The following is a 22,697-nucleotide window of genomic DNA, read 5'->3' on the forward strand; positions in this document are numbered from 1 at the left end:
AGAAGAACTTAACTTGTAAATGAATTTATTGCCAGTATATGAAAATTGGGCGTATTGTGAAGACTACAGCCACCCTCAATTTCAACTTGGAAACCATCATATTCCTGCAGATTTCAGTAGGTTTCATAAAAATAAACCAACAAAATAAAATGAAATTTCCAAACAAAAATGGCCTTTCAGTCAGCGACCAGATATTTCTCACAGCTACGGAATATCTAGTTTTCCTTCCCTAAGTAACTTGCCCTAGTGTTTTTCTCCCCAACATATCCTTGCTGACCAATATCCTTGAGTTTACAGCCTAAGTTTCCTTCTCCCAGCAGGGCACGCATCCTCGTTAAGCGAAGGCTAGGCATCAGAGTGAACAGAAGACAAGATAACTTTCCATGGCAGAGCATGTTCTGGACATTACCTGTAAGAGGAATTACAATTTTAAAGAACGGAGAAAAAACTTCAAGAGATGCAATGGAGAGAACATAATGCCATTTTTAAAAGCTGCAATTCCTCTTACAGATGACGTCCAAATGAGCACTGATTTCCTCTTTCCTACCCGATTATATGGATTACATTTCAAGAAGTCCATTTGTAGAGGAACCATTATCAAAAACGCAACACAGCTGCCCATTTATAAGGAACACCATGAAACAATTATTTCAGTTCTAAAGTAATTTTTTCCTATTGAAAAAGACTAGTTATTTCTACATTTGGGAGAGTCTGTGTTAATTCTCTATGGTCAAATGTTCGTTTACTGCAATATTCTCTTATGTAGCTCTTATTACACCTGGCTGGGTATCTGAGCACACAAGGTTGCTACAGCTGGGGACGGCCAGTACAGTGCATGTGGCAGCCCACTCTCAGAGCAAGCGAGTACCAAAACTCCTTTAATGGCCTGACAGAGGTCTCTGGCTAGAGTACCTATGAGGCGGGGCTGGTTGACAAAGTACACAACCTCATCGAGGTACACATCTTCATTGTGGTTTGTATATATTTTTACTATTTTTTTCTTTCCGAAGTGGCTCTTTAAGGGCTTTGATAATCAAAGCGGGATAGAACATATTCAAAGGAGAGTTTCAAGTTCAGATTTAGTGGTATAGCGGTATAATGGGACTGGATTAATAGAAGAGTAAGGGGTGTTTTAGATAAGGAAGGATTCGGGAAAAAAGATGAAAAATGAGAGCATGAGGATAGTCTTTAGAGACTAGCTATAGCTTGGTAGCCAATCCAATCAGGGATGCTGCCATCCAGAACGTCCAACTAACTAGATCCTACCCAGAGATATTTGCACGTTGGACTTCTACCACAAGGTGGGCTTTCTGCACAGGCACTCTTGCCTTCTGAACCAGAACTCCTAACCTCAGTGAGCACTGATGAATGAATCTTCTTGTAGAACTTCCTGTTGACATCAGTTATATGTCAAGGTCAGCATGACACCAGAGATACTAATCCTGGACCATAATCAAACCAACGCTGATTACAGAGAGCCTGTTACTGAGGCAACAGAAGTGCATCTTTTCCGTTTACTGCTTTAAGCCTTGGCTCTCCTACCCAGGGGAGCAGTGGGATTTCAAAAGGCTTAGATGAGTTTAGATCCGATTTCAGTAAATGGCTTCAAAACAACAAGTAAATGGACATGAAAAAAGCAGTTAAAAGCAGAATAGAGGAACGTCTACATCCTCACACCACAGAAAAACAGCTAAAAGATAAAGGCAGAGATTAAAAAAGCAACTCAGTGTTTCCTTCATTCACAAATTCTGGCTATACCAAAGCTATTTTAGATGTGTCTCTACAATTCTGGGTGGTTTAGAAAAGACACTTCATTTAATCTGGAAAGAAATGCCTCGCTTCTTTCAAACTCTAATTTCAAGACCTCAAACTCTAAATTCAAGACCACTTCTATGCTTAGTTCAGCTTTCCTATGATCTAAAAAGGTCTAAAGATTTAAAAATCAAATTCCATTTTGTTACAATCAGAACACAAATGCTAACAATAAATGATAAGTCATAGCACTGTGGATATTTATGTATATTTATATAATCTCTACACCCAATGTGAGGCTTGAACTCACAACCCTGAAATAAGAGTCACATGCCCTTCTGACTCAGCCAGCCAGGTGTCCCTCGAAAGTTTATTTTAAAAATCTATCTCATATATATATATATCTCCATCTAACAATCTCTACATCATAAGGTTTTCTAAGATCCATTTTAAATAGTTCCAGTCATGCCCCAACTCTTTGTAGTTCATTCCCATGTCTGAGGACCACTGCTGGCTGATTTTACTATACTTGCTGGATGACTACTATGGTCTGTAGGAACTGTGTCACGCTTAACACTCCTGTGCATTAAAGAAGGCTTATGGAACAGAAAGATGAACCATTATCCAGTCCTTCCTTACACAAGGTACTCTGTAGACAACAAGGCTATCTCTTATCCAAGTCCCTTTTGGTATTTAGGAAAGACTTAGAAAATGATCCACCAGTATGATTAAATTTCCTGGAGCCTGGTAAAGCAATTCTTTTTGCTCCACTTAAAGAAGCAAAGAGAGAAGAGAAACCAAATATAGACCTTCTTCTTCCAGAAGTCTCATAATTTAGTATCCTCCTTTAATTAGATAAATATGAACATGAGTACTCTCAAGTGGATTCTTGTGGATCAATAACTACTAACCAAAGTAAATTCTAACACTGCTTGAACTAATAAAATAAAAATTATGGCTTTTAACATTTAGGAAGTCTTGAGAGCTATACAGTCCTGGTAGATACTATTTTTAAAAATTATCGAAGAAGCCAAAGGGGTTATGGACAAGATGTACTCTTGGTATTTGAATAGTGATTCTCAACCAGGATTAAAAATACACGTGCCTGGACCCACCCCAGGGATTCAGACTCTGTAGGTTTGGGATAGGGCCCGGACTGGTTTATTTTTAAAAAGCTCAAAGATGAGTGCAATAGATACCCTATATCTGCAGCTGAGAACCACCACTACAAAGAGAAGGCAGGACGGGGTCCCTCAGAATCTTGCTATTGCAGCACGGCCTTCAGATGAGCCGCACTGGCAACACCTGCAATTTGTTAAAAATGCAGAATTGAGGGGCACCTAGGTAGCTCAGTCAGTTAAGCATCCGACTCTTGACCTCAGCTCAGGTCTTGATCTCAGGGTTGTTGAGTTCAAGTCCTGTGTTGGGCTTGTGAAACCTACTTTTAAAAAAAATGCAGAATTGAGGGATATACCCCATAACTAATGAATCAGAATTTGTGTTTTAACATGTATTACTTATAAGTACATTTAAGTTTCAGAAACACTGTTGCAGAATAATATCCTTATACTATTTTAAAAGAACTGGAACTTTTTCTTTTTCCAAGTGAAATCTTGTATGAAACCCCTCTAAGGGCTCCTGGGTGGCTTAGTTGGTTAAGCATCTGCCTTTGGCTCAAGTCATGATCTCAGGGTCCTGAGACTGAGCTCTGTGAGGCTCCCCTGTTCAGCGGAATCTACTTTTCCCTCTCCCTCTGCCCCTGCTCATGTTCTCTCACTCTCTCAAATGAATAAATGAAACCTTAAAAAAAAAAAAGAAAAGAAAAGAAACCCCTCTAATATAAAATTCATAAAAAGCATTATTATTCTGGTTGATGAAGAAGGGGAAGTCCAGGGCCCCATCTGCTTAATCTCTACTACGTTTCCTGTCCTCTATCCCACACTACCACTTTGAAAACCACTCCTGGAATACACATTGAGACTAGTTGGCTCCGGATCAGATCTGTAAATCACTTTTAAAGCAGTAGCTGCAGAGGTATCAGTATAATTCAAACTACTTTCCACAAGTACCACTCGCTCCTTTAAAGTACATTAAATAAAAGCAAACATTCACACACCCAGTGGTGTCTTACAAGGGACCAGGTTCATCTTGAAGGAGTGGTGATGATGGTGGCTAGCATTTACTGAGCATTTACTAAGTGACAAACACTATTCTGTACATTTTACCTGGTCCTGCCTATCTAATCCTCACTATAGTCGTCTTTAAGATAGGTGTTGTTATCGGCCCTCCCACATAACAGACGTTAAGTAAGGTCTCTAACGTTACATAGGCAGCGGGTAATGGAGCTAGGATTGGAACTCAAGTTAATTGGTGCCAGAGCCTCTGGCTTAATCCCTTTACTGCTTTCCACATGGAACTGAAGCTCACCACCACCAGGGAAAAAAAGATGGTTGTAGTGTGTCGGGGAGAAGCCACATAGGGTTAATACATGTTGTTCATAACCTCCACCCACTATCATCATAAAAAAAGGATAACTGGGCATTTGAAAAAAATAAAGGCAAATGTTTGTACATCTTTAACTTGAACCTTCCGTTAGGAGTCTTCTTTTCTATTTCAAAGATGCCTCTGCTATTCACTTCAACCCAATTTCACTCTCCCAAAACAAACTGGGGGAAAGACTCAGTATGATCCACAAACCTGCAGAACTGGTGTAACTACTTCCTGAACATGCCACTTTCCATCTTTGGGGTATATCACCAGCAAAAAGTAAGGCTCCTCTCACAGTCTCTATTACAGTTATAATTGCACCAAATGAGTGAAATATGCAGCCACCCTTCCCTTATCTAATACAAAGAGTCCTGTGGAGCAAGACCTAATTACAAGGCATACATAGGCCCATCATAATCTGCCTTCACCCTTGTCTCCTACACCATATGCTCCAGTCACACTGAGCTAGTCTGCCCCAAATGTCTTATACCTTCCCATCTCTGTGCCTTTTTACATCTGGCTTCCTTAGTCTGGAATGCCCTTCTCGCTGATGGTTAAAATTCTTTTTTTTTTTTAAAGATTTTATTTATTTATTTATTCGATAGAGATAGAGACAGCCAGCGAGAGAGGGAACACAAGCAGGGGGAGTGGGAGAGGAAGAAGCAGGCTCATAGCAGAAGAGCCTGATGTGGGGCTCGATCCCATAACGCTGGGATCACGCCCTGAGCCAAAGGCAGACGCTCAACCGCTGTGCCACCCAGGCGCCCCTGATGGTTAAAATTCTATTTAAGTTCAGTTTAGAAGTTACTATCAGTGGGAACCCCTCCTCAAGTGACCCAGTTAGAAATAAACGTATCGTCTTGCTATCTTCAGTTCTGTTAATGGTTCATTTGGGGCACTGGTATCAGGGTACACTTGACAGTTGTGTGTGTGTGTGTGTGTGTGAGAGATATCCTCCACTAGAAACACTTCTTGAAGCCAAAGACCACATTTAACTTATGTTCACATCTGCCTAAGCACAATGCCTTCCTCATGCTCAGCATGAAAAGAAATGAAAGAAACAGAATATGGTGTGGTTGGAAGCTGACACACTTCCTTCCATCATTCCTAAAGCCTAATCAAAATGCTAGTTAACAGTGACCCCAATTTGCTTTTCATTCCGTGGGGCAGTTTTAGTACCCAGATTCCCAGTATGCTCAGAATCACAGTTCTCAAAGGTAGCTGGGAGTTTTAATAGAAGCCAGCTCATAAATGATAGAACGTCTGTTCAGGATAAATCCTATCCAAGTGAGGTACGTGTTGACTGGGCGAGTTATACAACCTAGCGTCTCAAATGTCATTAGCTACAGATTATCTGGATTTAATTCTGTATTGCACTATTTTCATACACTGGTGCAATACAAAATTTGTCTGGGTTTCAGTACTTAGCAATCACACCACATACAGTACCAGCTGGCTGACCTTTCCCAGTACTTTTGTATTGGATAGAAAATACTGACACTTATTTCCTTTAACTATAGACTCAGCTGCTTGATGCAACAGGAATGAACCTCAAATGAGACAACGCAGAGATGATGTAAGTCATCTGTAGTGAGTTAAAAGCTTTCTGCAACTGTCAGAATATGGTGGTAGAGAGTGGGGAGGTTCCAAACTAGGGTAAAAATGGTGGCGGTAGGAGTTTTGTCTGACATCCAGCTGGATACCACCATCCCAACTGCACAAAGGCCATGTCTGCTTTCACAGTACCCCACCAGCAAAGACCCTACAGGTGACTCAGTAAATGTAAAACAAATCCGTAACATAACATTTAGTGATAGCATAACCTCCCCTATCTATGACTTTGACTACTCCCTGTGGCACACTAAAAATTCCTGGCCCTGGAAGTTTAGCAGTCTGCTTTTTTATCCCCTATCCAGAAATAGTATTTAGATACCATGGGAAAGAATAAGACATTTCTGAATACAGAATTCTATTTGGAATAAGATCTGATATATTCATAAGAAACTTAAAATCAGATTTTTGCCCAAGAGGAAGAGGCTATTAATCACTTCAAAAAAATACTGAGCAAATACTAAGTGCCCAGAACTAGTATTTCTCCCCAAATGGAAAACTGGTCATACAGAAGTATGTGGATTTTTACTGTCTTTTGGTTCTTCTGAGTCCTAGAAACAAACAGCCAAGGTGAAGGCACAGAACAAAAAGCCCCAAAAGGCTGTTGCATGAAAGAGATGCTGATGTGCTCTACAGTTTGAACACAACAGAGCTTCAATTCCCCCACATGAGTTTCTTACTTCTGATCTACTGGAAGCTTTTCTTTCCCTTTTTGATATACAAGGTGTAAGATGTCAAGGTAAAAAAGAGAATCCTGAAAAAAAAATTTTTTTTTAATCTAAAACTAACCAACCAAACAAAACCCACATGGATTTTTACTGTCTTTTGGTTCTTCTGAGTCCTAGAAACAAACAGCCAAGGTGAAGGCACAGAACAAAAAGCCCCAAAAGGCTGTTGCATGAAAGAGATGCTGATGTGCTCTACAGTTTGAACACAACAGAGCTTCAATTCCCCCACATGAGTTTCTTACTTCTGATCTACTGGAAGCTTTTCTTTCCTTCTTTGATATACAAGGTGTAAGGTGTCAAGGTAAAAAAGAGAATCCTGAAAAAAAATTTTTTTTTTAATCTAAAACTAACCAACCAAACAAAACCCACAACACATTTGAGAATGAAGAAGCAAGGCAAGGGTTAAGGTATTTTTTTTTAAAGAAAATGTCAAGTGTACTCAAGGGAAAGCATCTATACAGAAGGGCCTTTCTATAACATGACCCTTAGGTTCACATGCCAGGTCATGTTTTAAAGCTGAAACACGGCTCTAATGAATGTTTACAGTGAAAGCTTCTATTATGACAATGACTAAAAAACCCAGAGTAACTCTTTGAAAAGGTAAAGAAATGCAGACCTAATCCTGCATTGCCATTATGATCCACAATACATTTACATTCCAATAAATGATTAGACATATATTAAGCACTGCGGGCATTTTAACTCCATGCCCACAAAATAAATTTTGAGGATTTAACCCCCTGAAATACAGAATGTGGTTCATATGAGTAAACAACATTAAAACAAATAGAGAGAAAAAAGAAAGGACAAATGAACTTTTAGGAAATGTAAATGTTGAAGGAAAAAGAACAGTATAGTGTTAAAAAAAAAAAAACTAGACAACAGTTTCAGTAAAACACGTAAACAGTTGCAACATTTTCTGGCTTCAGCACCCTAGATGCATGTTATCCATACGGCTAAGGAATATTAGCAGCTGTGAAATTCAGTTTTCCCTAATTTAGAATTCCCCATAGTGAGATACAACTATATTTAGAGAAGATTCTCAGGCTGCCATGTTTGCACAACCTACCCAGAACGTCCACATCCTCACAAACCTCTCCCAAAAACCTGCTGGATTAGAAAGAGGTAGGAAGCGACCCTGGTGGGTAGGGTTTACAGCACTCATCCTGAACAAAGCTCATTATCATACTTTGAGAATCACTTATTTCGGTAGTATTTCGGAGTACCTAGAAGTGTGTAATATATAGAATGAGGAACTCAAATGTAGGATTATATCAAATTTAAACCATCTACACTCCCCTTCAGCTCTCAGAGCTAGCTATTTTTTGGTAGCTTACCCCACTTACTCTTGAACTTGCCTTTAACATGAAGCAAATTTTAAGGACTCCAAAATACACCGACATAGTCTTGGGGGAAAAAAAAAGATCCATCACTTCCTTTACAAAATCTTTAGCATACTGCTTTTTCTGTAATTCACAACTTCTTTGATATACAAGGTGTAAGGTGTCAAGGTAAAAAAGAGAATCCTGAAAAAAAATTTTTTTTTTAATCTAAAACTAACCAACCAAACAAAACCCACAACACATTTGAGAATGAAGAAGCAAGGCAAGGGTTAAGGTATTTTTTTTTAAAGAAAATGTCAAGTGTACTCAAGGGAAAGCATCTATACAGAAGGGCCTTTCTATAACATGACCCTTAGGTTCACATGCCAGGTCATGTTTTAAAGCTGAAACACGGCTCTAATGAATGTTTACAGTGAAAGCTTCTATTATGACAATGACTAAAAAACCCAGAGTAACTCTTTGAAAAGGTAAAGAAATGCAGACCTAATCCTGCATTGCCATTATGATCCACAATACATTTACATTCCAATAAATGATTAGACATATATTAAGCACTGCGGGCATTTTAACTCCATGCCCACAAAATAAATTTTGAGGATTTAACCCCCTGAAATACAGAATGTGGTTCATATGAGTAAACAACATTAAAACAAATAGAGAGAAAAAAGAAAGGACAAATGAACTTTTAGGAAATGTAAATGTTGAAGGAAAAAGAACAGTATAGTGTTAAAAAAAAAAAAACTAGACAACAGTTTCAGTAAAACACGTAAACAGTTGCAACATTTTCTGGCTTCAGCACCCTAGATGCATGTTATCCATACGGCTAAGGAATGTTAGCAGCTGTGAAATTCAGTTTTCCCTAATTTAGAATTCCCCATAGTGAGATACAACTATATTTAGAGAAGATTCTCAGGCTGCCATGTTTGCACAACCTACCCAGAACGTCCACATCCTCACAAACCTCTCCCAAAAACCTGCTGGATTAGAAAGAGGTAGGAAGTGACCCTGGTGGGTAGGGTTTACAGCACTCATCCTGAACAAAGCTCATTATCATACTTCGAGAATCACTTATTTCGGTAGTATTTCGGAGTACCTAGAAGTGTGTAATATATAGAATGAGGAACTCAAATGTAGGATTATATCAAATTTAAACCATCTACACTCCCCTTCAGCTCTCAGAGCTAGCTATTTTTTGGTAGCTTACCCCACTTACTCTTGAACTTGCCTTTAACATGAAGCAAATTTTAAGGACTCCAAAATACACCGACATAGTCTTGGGGGGAAAAAAAAAGATCCATCACTTCCTTTACAAAATCTTTAGCATACTGCTTTTTCTGTAATTCACAACAATGCAAGATCACTCCTTCATCTGTACTTCCCTTACTCCTCAGGACAAGGCAAGTGCACTTTAAGAGGATCCCACTGAAGGAAAGTTACTCATATTGTTTGGGCCGTTGGCATCATTTGGTTTGAACAGAACATTAAAGATGCAGGCAGTCCTTTTATTCTGGATTACTGCTGTTAGGACCTTTAACACAGTTAAGATCTGCATCAAACACAATGGTTTAATTACTTCTCTTACAGTGATTTACTGCCACCAATAAGCATTTTTCCATCATTTAGAAATAGGTGACCTATTCTATAGGACAAAACAGAAAGTTCAGCCTGTTGACAGCATTTGAGGGGCTAAACACTGGGTTAAATGCCAGACTTAGTGATTAAAGTGACCTCAAGTATCATGTGCTATGTCTCTTGCTAAAAGAAGTTGCCAGACTATTAAAAAAAGCCTGCTACCGAATTACCAAAGTATTGACCGAGAAATTCAGCAAGCCAGGCTTGGCTTCCAGAAACCAAAAACTTCTTCCCTACGCTAGCTTTCATTCCTTCTGTGTTGATATGATCCCTACTTCCTTATTCCTAGATAGGGGTAATCATGGTCCAATTTCCACTTATTTACTACCAGCTAGTCCCTGGAGTAGCAGGGTTACAACAGGAAGCCTTAACTATAAAAAGCCCATCGAAAATATGCAAATATTGATACACTACTTACATTCGGGTGCTTTAGCCCCCCGACCCCAGCGGCTTTCCAACTTTCTAGCACTAAACACTAACTCTGGTGGTTTGTGATTATTTGTCCTCAGTTTCACTCTCCTATTTCCTTGTCCATGACTTCCTCTCCCTTAAGTAATTAACCTTCACTCAGACAACATGCAGAAAGAAGTAACTGAAGAAACAGAAGCTGCCCTGCACAGTAAAACAAGCTGTATCTTTCAGCATAAGCCAGTGGTTGTCAACTCTGGTTGCCTATTAGAATCACCTCAGGAGCTCTTAAGTATCCTGATGCTTAGGTCTCATTCCAAAGTTATTAAATAACAATCTCTGAGGACGGGACAAGACATCAGTATTTGTTAAAGCTCCTCCAGGAGATGCAATCCTGAGCCAAGCTGAGGCCACTACATTAAGTCAGACTGAACAGCTGCTCTCTGGTTTTTTATATAGGGGCCTGAATCTTGTTTTCCATACAGTATTTCAGAGGACTTCTTAAGTAATCCCTAAACTCTGATCTCCTTTAAATTAGGGAATTCCTTCCCTAGTAAAGGAAGGAGTAGGTGATATTCTATTTTCACTGGAGTAGGGAAGGAGGTAGAAGTCCTTTGCATATTCTCTTATCTGCCAAGAGCTGCTTCTCCTCCCTTTATAGACAGTAAAATCACAAAGACAAGTTTTGGGTTCCCATTAAGTAGGACGGACATTAGTCATAGACATCTGATTCTTGCAAATTAAATGTCAAGGTGTCCTAGGTCCCCAAGGTTCCTTCTCCTACCTCCAGCAGGTCTATCATCCTGGTCATCTGGGAGTAGATAAGGACCCTATGTCCTTGAGACTTGAGCCGAGTCAGGAGGACATCAAGGGCATACAGCTTTCCACTGTCAGTGATGAGGCTCTCCTTGCCTGGGGAGAAGAAAAGGGGGGGGAGGAGGGGGAAACTGTATTTAATTGAAGCAGCAAAATCACTCACTGCAAAGCTGTATGTAGCCAAAATTACTACAACCAGGATACTTGTCATCATGAGAGCAGGAAAGTAACTCTAGAGAAGAATGCAAGCACTGTTAAGTCGAGATCCAGTAGTGCTCTGGGAAGAAGTATCCTGAAAGAGGGAGGTGTAGGTTCCCTTCCAACGGACAGTTCCCAATCAGGTATCTGCTGCTAAGACAACTGAAAGCTTCCCTGCTCCACGTCCTTACTCAGGGGACAGCAGGTACACGTGGACATCTAAGAGTGAGGTCCGTGTCGTATCTGTTCTAAATGACCTGAGAAACTTGTTTTTCCTTCTTCATCCTATCTCTAGATATCTGTTTCTGCTAGATCTGTGGCTAAATTGTTTACACCTCCTGAAAGCATGAAAACGTAGGGAAACAAGGGCTACTCTTGCCTGTCCCTGGAGAAACTTAAATACCGAGAAATGCAAATACGCATATCCACTCCTGCCTCTCTGTTTAAATCCAAACTCCTCCTGGATGATTTCAAATAGGTTGGCTGGTAAATGTCATTATCCTAAACTGTAATTCAATAAAGACACTAAGGTTTGTTCAGCTTCTCAGAAGGACTGACATTGGGTTTCTGTGAAATGGAAGCTGCTTTTACTCACTAACCTGCGCTTTCTCTTTCCACTTCCCATTAAAAAAAGAAAAAAAACATCTTAGCCAGAGATCTTTACAGAGCACTTAACTCTCAAATTTTCATCTTATCCATTCAGTATCATTCAACTCCCATCACATTTCAGGAAGTAGAGTTTCCTGTTTGCAGACTGGTCCATAAACATGCCCTGAACAATCGCTGCCACTAAGAGGGGGAAGAAATGAGGCTGAAGGAGCTTGGAGATTTAAGAGTATATGTGGAAGTGGCTGTGGGATGCAAAAAGGGAGAGACAAAAAGGATAGAGAGACGACAGACAACTAACCACTAAAAGGAAAAAAGGGAACTATTAAAAAAACATACAGTCTATGCCTAGTTTCTGGGTTCGAACCCATGGTTTTTTTCCCCCTCACAACTGCAGAGGCTGACTGTTGAGAGCAATCCAAGAGTTCTCAATGGATATTTCTCTGTTCTCGCCACTATTTGCCAAGTGCACAATCATTGTATAAACCAAACGAGAACGGATGTGCTGACAGCACCATAACAAATCATCAGCCACTCTGTTTTTGCTACAAAGCCACAGGCCCTGGATGTTTACTCCTCTGCACTGCTGCCTGCCTTTTCCCACCTTCGGAACGCTGCCAGGCCACATCTCTCCCTCCACCACCCCCTCCCTGATGCTGTGGCACACACACCTTTGTTCAGCCTCTTTGTTTGGTCCTGTTTAGATTATTGAAATGCTCTTCTTTTTGTTGATCTCCGTACCAACACAATCAAATGACTGCAGCTGGGACAGAACCAAATGCGAGGCCCTCTCCCTGGCACCAGACACGGAGGCCTGTATGAATTCCAAGTCTGATCAGGCGGCTACACTATCCTAACAACTTCAACGTTTTCTCCTTGTCACAATTACCTTTCTCCTTTAATTGGATTCCCTGGGATCCCTCAATTTTGGTAGCTCCTAAACATTCCCCACAGAGCTACCAATCAGCTTTAGACAATAAGTTTCTTTCTTTTTTCATTAAAAGCACAGGAAGGTGGGAAAAGAAAAAGAGAATCAGTTGCTGAGTAGAGTGGGCAAGCTAAGCTCATCAGATTTCTGCAGCCTGCTTATTTTCTCTCTCCATTCACATCTACTCTCTCCACACAAATATTTTAGTGTACGTAAATCTGTCTCATGTCTGCATTTTGAGAAGTTTCATCTCAAAATCATGATTCAATGGCTTTCAGACNNCAATTCCTGCTTCCCACATCTCCTTTCCTCTGTGAACCAGAACGACCTGATGCTAAGAGAGGCGACTCAGAGATGAAGATGCACACAGACTCTGATGCACCTGAAAGAAGCAAGAGCGGTGCCCGCTGTTAGCTGTTACTGTGTACATGGGAAGCGAAGGCGGGTGCACTGGATTTCTCTGGACTACCCTGAAAGAAAAGGCCTAAGCAGAAAGACTGCAGCAATAGCCTTCGAATACTGAAGCAATGAACAGGATTTCTGCTTCTCTGTTAAGCATGTTAACTCAACAACCCAGTACTTGTCCTTAGAAAGATAGGCAGAAAAAATGGGTTTCTTTCCATGCACACATTGCGATCTTTTGGGCCTGGCACCCATTACCCAATTTTTAGGAGCTACCAAAGTTGCACCGGACAACAGCACCACCTGTTGCTAAGCAGGGCACAGAGCCAAAAAGAGCACAATTCCCTAGAAATTAGGCTGATTGTGCCAAGTCAAACCTCTCTTTAAAACAGGATCTCAAAAAATGTTGTACAGACCTATTCTACTCTCTCGCAATAATTTCTACGATCCTATAGTACAATCTTTCAATATTTTCACTCAGACACGAGTTCTTACTGGCCGCAGTGTAAGAGCCTGCTTAGGGACAAAATGAACATATCCCATGGCAGTAAAACTAGGCTAATAGAGGAAATATCTCCTTTTTCCAAGGAGAGGAGACTTTTGAAAGGACCATACACCTTTCTCCTGGTCAAACAGGGAGATGCATTCAAGATGTGAAATTCAGGAGATTCTGGTCTTTCGGGGACTATAATGGAACCAATCTTTCCCAAGGAAACAGAAAATGTAAAAGTACAGAGAAAAAAAAGAGATAAAATACAGGTTCCAGTGACCCCGCAGCCCCCCACCCCTCACTGCCCTGCCCCAGCTAGTCTACAGAGCACAATGGGGTCAGTGAGGAGCTGGTTGGTTCTCACAGTAAACAGCCAGTGAGGCTGGCGCTTTTTATCGATGCGAAAAGAACTCAGACACTTCCTGCTATTTAAACAAGGTCCATTTTTCTTTCAAAGAACAGGAAAAGCCACAAGAGATTCCCACAGCGCCAGCAATAAGCCCTCTACTCCTGTACTGGGAACTCAGGAGCCAGAATGAAGAAGGGAGAAAGAAGAAATAAGGTGTTGTCTTGCTTCTTTCAACACCTGTGCTCATCTTCTGCCTGGGACTCGATGGCTTCCAGACCTGCTGGATTTTAGTCCTCTATTCCCATTACTAACGTAGGCCTGCTTTACAACTGGGCTTTCCCCTTGTTTTCCAACAGTACACCTTCACCCACTGCCTTCAGGTGTTTTAAGTCCACTAGCAGGCCGCAGACTATATTGCTCTTACAATCTCACAATGGCACCTTCTAGTTCAAAGCACCCCCACAGCAACTACCAGGCTGACCCAGTCCCCTGACGCTTGGCAGAGTCTCTCTTCTGAACGCTCAGCTCTAGTTTACTTCCATTATAACCAGTAAAAAGAATACAATCAAAGTATCAGAGAACCTGGACAACCAAAACTAACACGGTAGCTCTCAACTACCACTCCAATCTGCCAGCAGGTGTAAGCAAAGAACATAGCTTATGAACCCTGTGTTCAGTTTCCTTAACAGTAGTCTCACTAAAGCAAAGATGAAAACCTAGTTTCCTTTCAACCCTCGACCTTGACTCTACGAGGTCTGGGAATCTGCTAGCATTTTGGCACAAAACACACTGTTTTTCTTCTGGTTATCATTCAGATCTCTAGTGCTCCGTGCAGGACACTGTTTATGCTACTTCAACTAGGCTTTCTGCGAGTGACGACATTCTCATTCACCCTGCCGGCAATGGCACAAGACAACTGTACTCACTCGACCTGAAGCCTTTCCTACCAAGCTTATTTCTTGGTAGAAAAAAAAAGCCCCCCCTTTTTTTCCAAGGGTGGCATTCCTTTCTCAGTTGTAAGCTTGTCAAAGGAGAGTACGTAAGCACAAATCTAAAAACATTTCTCTCTTAAGTCATAAATTACTTAAGTATTTTTACATATAAAGTTAGTAAGGGCAAAACAGGAAACAAACCCCAAGAACTTTGAATACCAAATATCTAAAGCCATCACATGGAGTATCTCCTCGGTTCCTCTTCCCTTGCCAGAGCTGGGAACACATTCCAAGAGAACAGACAACTTACCTGGAATTCTGATGAAAGACCAGCCATTCTGAGGCCTGATGCTCCACAGTCCTCCAGCTGGTTCTGGGAAGAACTGGGATCGTCGATTTAGCCAATCTGCTGCCAGTTCAGGAGCCCCATTTAACAAACACTGCTTGGCTGCCAGACTCCCTCCTTCTTTCAGCACTCGCCGCTCATATTCTGCACTTCGGTCATTGCAGTAAGAATCCAATGGCACTGCGGTAACCTGCAGTGAGACAGTCACATGAGATAGCTCTTGCACATTTTCTACACCCCAACTTTGAAATCAGACAAATGTGGGTAATTTTTAGGCTAGTGGTTTTAACTTCCTTGTTCTGACAAATAAGCTGCCCCTAATTACTGACTTAGTGAGCTGGTCCAAGTAAAAGGCCAACGTCTTATAACATAAATCTGCAGCAAACTAAAGATCCCGAGTGCTGGAGTTTGCAGGAAAACTAGGATACCAGGTCACGAATAATTCTACCACGGTTCTGTGTATTTCTGATCCAACTCTGCCACCTCCCCTCATTGCTGGATGGTGTTTTTCGCCAAGTTCTGTTAGCCATACACAGAATGGGGAGATCAGGAAGGGAGCTGGAGCTACGCAGTCATTACTAAAGAACGAAAAGAGGTATTGGCCTGGTGCATTTGAAACTATCTTCAATGTTTTTGTGGCAAAGCTCCCAAGTTTATCAAGACTTCTTTCTCCTCTTTCCTGACAAAGCTGCTAACTGACAAACCTAATGAAATATAAGAGAACCTTTCTTTCAGGCCATAAGCTGGGATATGGTGGAGGAGGGTGGAGAAAGCAACTGCTAGAGAGTGGTGGATTCATTAGGACAGAGGCTGTGCACATATTTTTATCTCCCTACAAGGTGCAACAACACTGAAATGCCGCCTCTCCATGGAATAGAAGGCTCCCGCCAATTAAGAAACAGGCTTTTTAATCCTTTAGTGATCTGGGTCTTGTCCCACTCTAATAAGCATCTGTGTATTCAGATAGCTGTGAAATCACCTGATTAGAAGCCTGAGTTACGTTCTGTTGAAATTTGGAGGTTGTGATTATCTGCAAGCTCAGGCTGATAAAAATGCTGAAGTCTCATTATATGCACTAAATGGCTGAGAAAAACCTTGGAGGAAGACCAAGAAATGGGGAGAAACTGGGTATAAGGAGCAAGTGCAGAGGAATGAGAGAGAAAACACAGAACACCAGCCGTAACTAGTTAGCTAGTTCTACTGTTGCTATTATTTCCCAGAAGTGAGACATTTGGGAAAATATATCTTGTTATTAACTTTTCTATCTTCATGCACATCAATCTCCAGGGCAATGGAATGGCTGTCAAGTTTTGGTATGCATAAGAACCTTCCTGGGAGCTTATCTAAAGTGCAGATTTTGATCCAGAAGGTCTAAGGGAGAAGCCAGTAGCTCTAGGCTTTTAACGAAACCACGGCCCCTCAGGCCAAGCCTTAATGCTGCCTTAAAGTACGTTAACAGTCAGCTAGCTGACTGCGGGGCTGCAGGTGCCTCTGCTGGAGACTAGAGAATACTAAAACAAGAGAAGGAGCATCATTTCCTAATTACCACAGCGTCCTCTACTCTGGCTTACAGATAAAGCTGAACAGAGTTTGCTAGAGAACAGTGCCATCTACAGTCCAGACACAAAACTACAGGGAGGGTCACAGCAAGCTGGGCCCCTGCAGCTCCAAAACCCAGACAGGCTCACACATGAATCAGTTTCACACACAGTACCAGGCAAAGGTGTTGGTAATCTCCTATCATCTTTACCCACTCCAAAAGGAGTTTGTTCTCTTGTTTCCAACTTACTCCTTTTTCCCACCGAAAGCTGACCATAGACAAACGAAGACAGAAATAAAAAACAGGTGGATAAAAACTGGATCTTTCGTGCTATGGCCTGTCCTAGCAGTAACTCAGCAGCTATCTACCATCTAGGGTACGAGTCCCAGAACCTCACAATCAATGGTGGCTGTACTTTCGTAACAGTGATAAAAGCAGCAGTGGTTCGACTGCAGAAGTATGACCAGTTCTATATAGTATATATGCTTTTGGATGAGTAAAGCATATTTACACTTTTCTAATGAGAGACTTATACTGATGAATTTTACACTCAAAGATAACTGCTTTGTTTTTGTTGTTGTTATTTTGTAGAAAAGCAGAACTTATACTAGACTTATACAGACTTTGGGAGGCACCTGGGTGGTTTAGTGGGTTAAACGTCCTACTCCTCATTTTGGCTCAGGTCATGATCTCAGGGTCACGAGATCGAGTCCCACATCAGGCTCTGTGCCGGATGTGGAACCTGCTTAAGATTTTTTTTCCCTTTCTCCCTCTCCCATTTGCTCTCATGCATGCGCTCTCTCTAAAATAATAATAAGAATAATAAAAATAAAAAATATATATAGACTTTGGGCCCAGATTCTCCAGATGAAAAATCAAAAGCCAGAAACTCAGCACAAAGGAACAGGGGAACACTGACACAGGGAAAATGTTTTTCCTGTCTAGAACTCACTCCTAGGCACTCTTACAGTTTAAAAACAAAACAACTTTCTCCAGTTATGAACTTTCATCCATTTTCCAATTTCATTCTGCTGATATCCTTCCAAGTCCAGGACTGAAAACTAGGAGGTATGTGAGGCCCAGTTCTTAGTGAAATATTTCTTAATGTTTTGATAAGCTTCTTTGGCAGGAGCCCTGGATCAAGATATATGCAGAATCACAGAATATCATGTCATAAGTACGTAAGCAGTGAACTCATGAGGTCCAAAAGGAGGCAAACAAGTCCACTTCTAATTAAACTGTGCTTCCCAAGTCCGCTCTATCCTAGACAGCCTCCACCCATTCTTCTAACCCCAAGTGGCCTTCCTGATGGCTCAGAAGCAGGGGGAGATGGAGCATGACATACCATTCTCCCCCCCCCAAATGGAAATGCATACTCCCTTCAGTCTCACATGAACTAACCTCTGCTTCTTGCTTCATTAACATCCTAAACTATAGTATCTTCAAGGGCTGTCTCCTCAAGCCTTTAGCGCGTCCTTCCTGAGGACGTGTACACTCCTGCTCTAGCTCTAGGAAGCGTGACCCCTCCAAGCGCTTCAGTTTTGTGGTGAGATGGATTTCCAGGGTCTTGGTTTATTAACCCTGCAGAATTAATTTCCTCGGCTAATGAGAAAACAGCTCCTGTAATTCCTTCCTTAGGGACACAGTTCTTCCAAAACTGATCCTAAAGTTTCCACACCACAAGACAGGGATATTAATTTGTTTTAGCCTCAAGGTTACGGTTAAGACTTTAAAGGAAGTCTTGCGTTAGAAATCAATATAAGGGGGCGCCTGGGTGGCACAGCGGTTGAGTGTCTGCCTTCGGCTCAGGGCGTGATCCCGGCGTTCTGGGATCGAGCCCCACATCAGGCTCCTCCGCTATGAGCCTGCTTCTTCCTCTCCCACTCCCTCTGCTTGTGTTCCCTGTCTCGCTGGCTGTCTCTATCTCTGTCAAATAAATAAATAAAATCTTAAAAAAAAAAAAAAAAGAAATCAATATAAGATAATCAAGGTATCTCAGGATTATTCACACTCCAGGCCTGATCTGAAAGGTAAAAGCTTGCATATGAGTGTAAAAAATATTCAGACATATTTAAAACTCCTTTTCCTGTCCATATAACCACAGTGTAATTACTCCCATTTCAGGTTTGGCATCTGCTATGTGAAGAAACTCTACAAACAATTATGGAGAGAGGGGCTGAGTAGGAAAGGAGGGTGCTGGGGCAGAACATTTCAGCCAAATGATAAGAAGTTTTCTTCTGTTCCCTTCCTGCCACCCCACCTTTATGCTATTCTAGCCTTCTTCAAGCTAGTCATTATTTACTGTTCTTTAGGGAAACAGCAGCACCAGGCACGACAGTTTAGATTTTGGGCTCCTCAGAAAACGAGTCTCCAGTTGTACAGCTGGGGTACTGCATGTGTGAGCATGTGGGAAGAGTGGGGTTCTTCTTCAGAGTGGATGGCTACAGAGCTCTGAGTGGAACAAATGAGGAATTTTTATGCCTGCAAATGCAATGACAGCCCAAGGCAGCTTACATTTTAATTGGCTCTATAAATCTGTAGGGATATGAGAAGTAAAAATATCTAAACATCCCTCTCTGAAATCCAGACTTCCTCTTATTAGGCCTCTCAGTATACACATCAGCTTGGGAAGGTGAAAAGGAAATGAACCACGCAACTATGAAGCCTGAAGACCACTTCCTATAAAAGCAGCTGACTTCAAATGTTTTCTAGAAAAGGTGCATTTCCCTGCATTGACTTAAGACCAAAAATGCTCTGGAAGAACAGGATACATAGAAAATCTAAATAATTTCTATTTAGACAGCCAATATAAATCACAGTTGGCAGGTGGCCTGGGAATCAAGTTCATGTAGTACAGGGTCAGCAGAAAGAAGGGAAGGCAGGGAGGAGTCAATGGGACTCAGTACCACCATCATCTCACTTCCATTTATCAACTTTCTTGGGACCCCTGCCAGAATCTGACCTTTGATAACTTAATAAAGATGCAAGCTGATGTAAATAATGACAGAAAAATATCACTAAGAAAGATTCAAAAGGCTCCACCTTCTTTAGACCTTCTAGAATGAGTGGAGAAAACAAGATAAAACACAGAAGGGTGAGAAACGTCGGCCTCTTAAGAATTTTCCTGGCTAACTGAAAGATGTTCCTTAGAGCAAAAAGGAAATGAGCTGGGAAGACAGAAACTTGTTCTCTGCTCTAACCACAGAGTCTAGCACATCTCTGCTTTGCCCCTCTCCCTTCATATATTTGTTCAGAGTTGTAAGACAGCTTCTGTCTAGCTCTGATCAATGACAAAGAATGGAAGAGGAAAGCAGAGTAAAAAACAGCACCGTACAAAGGGGAGCCTTTGCAGCGATGCTGTTGGCAATCACCAGAGTGCCCTGTTTTGATAAATGGAGTGTTAGGAAGGAACTAACAGGTGCTCAATGTTGAAACCACAACAGAAACTGCTCCCAACCTGCAAATAAAATTATGGCTGCCGAATGGGGAACAGAGCACAACAGTCACTCTTCAAAGGGAACATACCTGTGAACCACAGTCTAGGTAGGGCTGCTGAGGAAAGCGAGAGAACACCAGACTAAGAAATTTCTTGATGCTGGAGTGTTATGTTTCCTTTTGTTATGTGGAGACTGCACTGAGGTGATAAGGCCAGATCAAATCTCCCTCCCAATATGGCCGCCTCCTCTAAAAAAAATCCTCAAAAACCTCAATGCAGGTAACAAATGGCTCCCTCTCCTTTTCAAATATTGCACTGCCCTGACCCTGCTGTTCAGTGATAATCTACCTAACAGTTGGCTTGCTACCATGGTAGTTTAGAGCCCCTGACTAAAGGAGAGGATCTACACAGGAGAGACATGGTCAGGGAAAGAAGCCGTTCCTATCTACCATACAACAGTTCTCAAACCAACACAATTTAAAGGGAGGAGTACTGTCTTGGGAAAGCCAGGACCACGTATGTCTTCTAAATACTGAGGATTTGGGGTGGGTGGCTCAGCCGTTAAGCGTTTGCCTTCAGCTCAGGTCATGATCCCAGGGTCCTGGGATTGAGCCCCGCATCGGGCTCCCTGCTTCGTAGGAAGCCTGCTTCTCCCTCTCACGCTCCCCCTGCTTGTGTTCCCTCTCTTGCTGTCTCTCTCCGCCAAATAAATAAATAAAATCTTTTAAATAAATAAATAAATAAATAAATAAATACTGAGGATTTATGTTTCTCAAGGTCCAAACAGCTTAAAACAGTTCTGTTTAAGAAGTGGATCTCTTAAAAGTTGGTTTATTTCTTCAAGTATCATGTATTTTGTCTCTTCCCTCCTGTGGCACTTACTCGTGGACTGGCCACACACAAAAAAGATGGCAGTTCAGTGAGCAGGCAGCAACGAAGTGAGGAGGTAGCTGATCTCCGCTGATGGATGACCTGGTCTGAGTAGCCACTCACTGCTTTACAGTGGCTGCTGAAAACCAGAGACTACAAAACAAAAATGCGAATTAGTGACATTGGCAAGTATGTTTAATGCAAGCAAAATGGAAAAAATGTCACGTATTAAACATCTGACTTAAACACATTCTTCTTAGTGAATATTATTAATTCTAATAAATAATAAACCAGTATTTAGAACCAAATGTATAACATAGTCAAGGTTCATGCTAATTTTGAAACATGGTTTTTATCAATATACTGTAAGCAAGTGGCATTCCTAATTTTATCTTTTTCTGGAAGAGATACTGCTAATTATAAATACTGAGAACATAACTTTCATTAGGCAGAACAACGTATATGTGGGGGGAAGTTTAGTTCATTTGTTATACCACGGATGCGAACTCACATCGTAAATTAAAAACATGGTGGCCAACAATATTTCCTTCTAAATTTTTCTTCAAGGCAGATTTTTAACGATTTTATTTTTAAGTAATCTCTACACCCAACGTGGGGCTCGAGCTTACAACCACGAGATCAAGAGTTGCATACCCTACTTACTGACTGAGCCAGCCAGGCATAAGGCACATCTGTTTAGCATCACACATGTATATTAACAGCGCAATGCACAGCTGACCCTTGAAGAACATGGGTTTGAAATGTGTGGATCCACTTATACATGGATTTTTCTCAAAAGTAACTGCACAATACTGTAAATGTATTTTCCTTACAATTTTAATAATTTTCTTTTCTCCACCTTACTTTATTATAAGAATACAGTATATAACACATACAACATACAAAATATGTGTTAACTGGCTGCTTATGTTATTGGTAAGGCTTCCTGTCAACAGCGGGCTACTAGTAGTTAAGTTTTTGGGGAGTCAAAAGTTATATGCGGAGTTTTGACTGCAGAGAGGGGCAGCATCCCTAACCCCTGCGTTGTTCAAGAGTCAACTGTAGTTCTAGCAAGGTTAGCTGTTTCACGTATTCAGTGGTATCAATACAAGTGCTCAGGAAAAAGGAAACAATATTGCTTTAGTTCCTTTATCTGACCATTTTTTTAAAAATATAAATTCTTCATTTATGTTACCATATCAACACATTTTAACAGACTAAAAGCTCATACTAAAGCTTCAGTTTATAAGCATTCATGCGAAAGATTTTTTTCAAAGTATGGAATGTTGGGGTGCCTGGGTGGCTCAGTTGGTTAAGAGTCTGCCTTCGGCTCAGGTCACGATCCTGGGGTCCTGGGATCAAGCCCCTCGACAGGCTTCCTGCTCAGGGGGGACCCTGCTGCTCCTCCCTCTCCTCCCCACTAGTGCCCTCTCTTGCTTTCTTGGTTTGTCTTTCTCTCTCTCAAAATAAATAAAATCTTTAAAAAAAAAAGTATGGAATGTCCACATAAAAGAATCTGTCAGTGGGATTACAGTGCTCTTTAGTGCAAATGCAATTCTTTCTTCAGTGCATTAGACATTTTATCTTTTGATCTTCATTCTTGATTACTTCACTTTTTTTCTTAGTTTTCTCAGAAAGGCAGGTTGGTAACCTAAATGCCCATACAGATGAAGATAATACATATACAAGGTAGGCAAATTTATACACTGGTGTAAGGTCAAGAAAACAAACTGCAAGATGAACAGTAACCAGGACTCTGTACAGAAGAATAACAGTCATAATTCTAGTACCAAAAGATTTCAGGACTGAATCTCTTCAAGGCT

The 22,697-nt window shown here is 41.2% G+C and overlaps 1 protein-coding gene across 1 annotated transcript in view; it reads right to left on the reverse strand.

Moving 5' to 3' along the window:
* The window catches only part of INO80 (INO80 complex ATPase subunit), a 99,239-nt gene that overhangs the window by 24,242 nt on the left and 52,300 nt on the right, over positions 1–22,697 (reverse strand). The window contains exons 24-26 of the mRNA XM_008702234.2: positions 20,887–21,027; positions 14,993–15,218; positions 10,746–10,873 (exon numbers count right to left, since the gene is read on the reverse strand). Coding sequence (XP_008700456.2) covers positions 10,746–10,873; positions 14,993–15,218; positions 20,887–21,027 — 495 coding nt within the window. The remainder of the gene's footprint in view (positions 1–10,745; positions 10,874–14,992; positions 15,219–20,886; positions 21,028–22,697) is intronic.

This window comes from Ursus maritimus, unplaced genomic scaffold (genome assembly GCF_017311325.1).
Source record: "Ursus maritimus isolate PB19 unplaced genomic scaffold, ASM1731132v1 scaffold_35, whole genome shotgun sequence".
NCBI classification, from domain to species: Eukaryota; Metazoa; Chordata; class Mammalia; order Carnivora; family Ursidae; genus Ursus; species Ursus maritimus.